The sequence below is a fragment of the Eurosta solidaginis genome, chromosome 4 (assembly GCF_040869045.1).
Source record: "Eurosta solidaginis isolate ZX-2024a chromosome 4, ASM4086904v1, whole genome shotgun sequence".
NCBI lineage: Eukaryota > Metazoa > Arthropoda > Insecta > Diptera > Tephritidae > Eurosta > Eurosta solidaginis.
In genome coordinates this window covers 252065003-252071109 of record NC_090322.1, presented here as the reverse complement: position 1 = coordinate 252071109, position 6107 = coordinate 252065003, and the positions used below count along the sequence as shown (strand labels likewise).

General features: G+C 36.4%; 1 protein-coding gene across 1 annotated transcript; it reads left to right on the top strand.

Annotated features, from left to right (window-relative positions):
* Window positions 1–527: 527 nt before the first annotated feature.
* On the top strand, window positions 528–5518 carry Lint-O (L(3)mbt interactor in ovarian somatic cells). Its single transcript, XM_067785670.1, has 3 exons — window positions 528–816; window positions 882–1361; window positions 3956–5518. The coding sequence occupies exons 1-3, from the start codon at window positions 718–720 to the stop codon at window positions 4793–4795; spliced, it is 1419 nt and encodes a 472-aa protein (XP_067641771.1). The 5' UTR covers window positions 528–717; the 3' UTR covers window positions 4796–5518.
* Window positions 5519–6107: the final 589 nt, after the last annotated feature.

Below are 6107 nucleotides of genomic sequence, written 5' to 3'. Positions count from 1 at the left end.
GTTCCTTCATATTTATAAACTTGGTTGATTGTGACGTTGTTTTGAAACGCATAAGCTTGTATTAAACACATCTATATGAAAAAATTTATGTGCCGCAGCCTTAATGATTTTGTAATGCTTAACGCTTACACCCATTGTAAATTTTACCAAGTAGCGCAACTAACAGCTGATCGGTGAAAATTCGCACATTCACACGCACAGTTCTCGACTCAGTTTCAAAACAAAACTTTAGATTATTTAATTCAAATTTTAAAGTGAGATAATCCTTACAAATTTATGTATACATAATATATATGGCGTTTTTGTTGTTATTAAAACAATAGTTTTATTTATATTAAAGCTTTTATCATTTTTTTTTTTTTAACTTCGAAAAATCTCCGAACACCATTCCTTCATTATATGACATTCGACTGCCTAGTCCACTGCCTTCCACTCTATTCGCAACATAACCTCTACTTAAGCTGCCAAACTATATAGTAAACAATGCTTACACCAAAGATGACGCTTACACATCCCTATGTTGAAATATACATTTATGTTAGTATTCCTGGGAATAAAAGCAATAAAACCACATCGCGAATTTTTGTTTGAACGCATAATTAAAGTGAAAATTGTTTAGTTTGATTGTGAAACAATTATTATTCGTTTTTGGTGACTCGAAAAATAGATTAAAAATTATCAAAAGCATATTTAAAAAGCGTTCATATCTAATTGAAGATGAAGAAAGTAGCTCGTTTACGTGTAGCACAGAATGAAGAAGCTTCGGGTGTGGGGGGTGCGGATCATGTGGGTGTGCGCACAACTGGACGCATAAAGGTAAAATAGCAACAATTCGCTTATGCCAGTACATAAATTTATATACATATATAAACACTATATAGAAACCCAAAGCCGTTTTTGATCCCTCCGATAATTATTTGCCACGTTCACAACGTCCCACTTTAACCACTTCTCAATCAAGCAGCACTGGTGGCGCACCCGTGGGAACATCTCTTTTAGTAGATCGTAAAAGAGATACGCCAACAAGCCAACACCAAGTTACACAAGAAAGCAAGCGCATATCACAAACATCAACTACATTGGGTACACCGCCAACCGCAACAACAACAGCAGCGGCTGCTCAAACGCCTGAAACCACCGCAAATACTGATGTTTGTGATGTATGTCAAAAGCGCGAAGCAAAGCGTGGTACGCACGCTAAAAATAAATTGATCAAATGTTTGGATTGTGAACGCCGTGTACATAAATTATGTTTACCCGTCGATTTTGAAGATATTGATACTTTGCGTCAAAATTACAGATGCGACAATTGCCGCACTTGTGATGTTTGCGATGCATTTGCTGATGAACCAAAAATTAATGTAAGTCAGTTAAGGTTAAATATATACGAGACTTCCAAACAAAGTTCGCTTATTTTGTTCTCTTAAAAAAAGCTAAAATTTTTTCAAAATTATTGGTTCTTTTACATGGTGAAATTCCATTATTTATGATGTCGGAATTCAAGGGATTTCCCCCAACACCGCGAGCGCTTTCTGCCGGCAATAAGTAATGACGGCATCCCACAAGACACGTATATAAACATAAATACCGCGCGTCTCCGCTTACCATTACCTCGAAAGAGGTTGCTGAAGTGCTAAAACATGCTGAACTATCAAAAGTAGTAGGCCGGACAGATGCCATGAGGAGTCTATAAAACCTTCGCAATGAGGGATTTAGTAATTTGGCGCCTTTCTTCACTTGCCTTTGTCCAACTTCCTAACCATGAAAAATGGCGAAGGCGGCAACCTTTCTAAAGCCTCGGAAACCAACTAACGAAGAAGACTCATATCGTTCGATATCTCTGCTGCCATTACATACGTAGTTGTCCTGTTCACCTCAAACTTGCAGCCGGAAATCTCACAAATGAACAGTACTCTTAGTGATAGACTTATCAAACGCTTTTAACAGCAGCCGGTTATACGCTTCCCAAGGCAGCCGGTTCTATGTACCGGAGCTACTCGGGATTTTTCCCGACCAAGGGCTGTAATTTCAGTGTGGAGGGGGGCGAAGCACTGCTACAACAACAACAACAACATAGTCTATCACAGCACGTGCTATCACTTGCTAAATACGTGGATGACATAATATGCGTTTTAACTACTAATTACGAAGCAGCAAGGAAATATAAAATTTACAATGGAAACCGAAAAAGACTGAGGAATCAACTATCTAGACCTGACGATAAATATTGATAAAGAAGCCAAAAGATATAACTATGACATATATAGAAAGCCAACGGCCACCGACACAATACATAATACGAGAACGAAAATCGACTCTGATGATGCCACAACGTCGAAACCGGTTTGTCTCGAAACGAAATTTGATAAGGGGTGACGGAAAATCGTTCCAATATACAACATTTATTTACCCTGTTGGAAAATCAACAAAACAAGATAAGTCAATACATAATACCTCAAATCACCCCCGGTTTACAAGAAACAAAGTAATCACACAGGTACAACAGACAAACACACAACAACAAATAAACACAAAATAAACCAACAAACCCACAAAGAAGGTCAAACGACTAAAATTACGGAATTTTACCTGTCTCAGTCAGCCACCCAAATCGATCAGTAAAAACCATCCTCGGTTCTTAATAAACACAGCACATACACAACTAAATTTACACAAGCAACAATTTTGACAATACATGCTCATGTACCTACGTACAATAAATACAGGACAAACGACAACAACAGATCAGAATGAAAATTGACCCTGATGATGACACAACGCCGAAACCGGTTTGTCTGGAAACCAAATTTGACAAGGGATGACGGAAAATCGTTCCATTATACGACACTGCAGACAGTAAAAACTCGAAACCCCTTTGGTTTCCAACCAAAAGTCGAAAGGGGATGACGGAAAATCGTTGCAGAATATTGTTAAATCCAATCTATTTATCTTACACCTTAATTTCGGCGAATTTCATTGGCATATTGACAAAATAATAATAATAATAATTTATTTATTTACGGTCTTTAAGACTTAGTTCAAGGTAAAAAAAATATATATACATATATAAATAAATTGTTTACATTACATGCTTAATGACCTACAGTATAAAAATAATTTTGCTTTAAACTTATTAATATTTTCACAGTCTTTTATCGCATTTGGTAATTCATTGTACATTTTATAACCTATATATTCTAAAGTCTTCTTCGCGAACTCCGTTCTTACTCTAGGCAGTCTTATATTTCCGCTGCAACACCTTTTTTCTTTATAAGCGAACTTTTGGTCATCTCTCTCGTGAGATGTATTGTACCTACGTACAATAAATACAGGACAAACGACAACAACAGATCAGAATGAAAATCGACCCTGATGATGGCACAGCGCCGAAACCGGTTTGTCTGGAAACAAAATTTGGCAAGGGATGACGGAAAATCGTTCCAATATACGACACTGCAGACAGTAAAAACTCGAAACCCATTTGGTTTTCAACCAAAAATCGAAAGGGGATGACGGAAAATCGTTGCAGAATATTATTAAATCCAATCTATTTATCTTACACCTTAATTTCGGCCAATTTCATTGGCATCTTGACAAAATAATAATAATAATTTATTTATTTACGGTCTTTAAGACTTTGTTCAAGGTAAAAAATATATATATATATATAAATAAATTGTTTACATTACATGCTTAATGACTTACAGTATAAAATAATTTTGCTCTAAACTTATTAATATTTTCAGTCTTTTATCGCATTTGGTAATTAATTGTACATTTTATAACCTATATATTCTAAAGTCTTCTTCGCGAACTCTATTCTTACTCTAGGCAGTCTTATATTTCCGCTACAACACCTTTTTTTCTTTATAAGCGAACTTTTGGTCATCTCTCTCGTGATTAAACATTTATATTTAAATTGCATTAAATATTTTTCTTTAAAACATTTTTTAAGCAACCGATGGTCACTTGCACCAAATGTATTAAGTCATATCATCTCACCTGTCACATTCCAAATGTGTTCAAATTTCAACAGATTTTTCGTTGGAAATGTAATAAATGTGTACCAGTCTTGAATAATGGTGGTAAAGCTCTGCCTGTAAAAACCATACGTGAAATTATTGGAGATGAGCCAAAACGAACACCAACACCACAAAAACTGCCAGAACAACAACAACCACAGGAACTGCAAGAAAATGTTAATATTGCCGCAGCTGCCGAAGAAGCTAAAGGTGCTGCTGCAGCAGCCAAACGTGCATTACAAGAATCAAAAGGCAATGATAGAGCTGTAGAAAAAATAACAAATGGTGCTGGTGCAGAAACTAATATGGAAAGTGTTCGTGGTAGTAGTGCCAGTAGCACTAGTAGCACCAGCAATAGCGACAGTAGCAGCAGCTCTAGCAGTAGCACCAATACTAAACGTAGTGCAGAAGTTAGGAGCCGCGATGATGCAACAACAACAAAAAAACAAAAAACTAGTATTGACGAAATAGCCGTTAATAATACACATACACCGGTTATACGTTATAGCCCATATGAACCAATTGATGTACCCGATGTAAAGGATTGGAATGTCGATCAAGTAGCAACGTATTTTGCCAAGTATTTCCCAAATGAAGCGCATGTATTTAAGGAACATGAAATTGATGGTACTTCATTGTTGTTGCTTAAACGTAGCGACGTTATAAAAAAACTGCCAATCAAATTGGGTCCATCATTGCGCATTTACAGTTTGATATTAAAAATACAAACACAATTAAATGATCCGACACTTGGTTGGAATTGCGGTCTATAACTTTAGTTTTTTACTGGAATTTGATTTAATTATTTTTCATTATTTAAAATCAGTTGCTTCATTCTTATTCTTTCATATTTTTTGAATTCTGCTTGAATTGAAATTAAAGATTTCATTTTCACTACATTAATTGTATCATTATTTATATATACAATATAATGTTTAGTTGCTTATGTATATTAATTAAATATTATAAAATATTTATGGCAATATCTTGGCTTTGTAACCAGTGTATGTAAACATTTTCATAGTACATAGCTATATATACATTAAGGGGCTCCTTAAAATAAATGAGTTTAAGGATTTTGTACAATCTCACCACATCAATGTTGTTAACACCATCAAAGATTTCACATATGTGCTTTGGCCTCGATTGGAGACGGTTAAGACGTGTCCCACAGCGGTCAAATTTCTGACTACCCTATGAAGATACCCGTAAATTTCCTCAATTGAGATCAAAACTGCCATTGTGCTATCGATTTTTTGTATTGGTCAAAAAAATTATACGGAGAGTTACGTCTCCAATCGGAACAAAATTGTATATGACACATCTTTTATCCTGCTATCCCTCTAACAGGCAGAAAAAATCAATGCGCAAGTCACACGCGACCTGTATCGCATCACATGATTTTTCGCTACCAATCAGAAAAGGCTAAATCGTACATTTTTATTGTTAAAAAAACACATTCAACATAATACAACAAAATATCAAAATACAATCTGCATTATGTTTTTTATTTTTTCATTTATCTTTCGCCTCCTTTGATCGTCCATTTGGGGTGCTGCTGCCGTTGTCGTCGTCGATGGTTTCTGTTCTGCACGCTTCGCTGAAATGCTTCAGGGACTGGAGACCCATAACGTGATGATGAAAGCCCAAGAAGAGGATATTTTTGCCGGCGTTTACGTCCCTGTTCCATGAGATATTACATTTTAGGCAAAACTGATATCGGTGTGGAGAGAGACTTGTTTTGGATTCGCAGTGACATCGACTGCAGTTTGGTGGTACGAAATTCCCCGATTTGCAGTACATCCCCACCAATCGATCGTAAATGTTTAGACGATCGTCCGATTGAGTGTTCGAACGTAACCTTTCGCGGGTGAATTTCCATTTATTACCGTGTCTCCCATTCTCGTTGAACCGTCAGCAGTGAGATCTTTAGCAAAGCCACCCATGACCAAACGTGCACCCGGATCCAGACCGATCAATTGAGTGTATTTGTTTTGCGACATTCCGAGACGCACAGTAATTAAATCTCGAGCTTTCGCTGTAGATTTGGTTTCATTGATCGTTTACTTTTTCGACTTCGTCGGT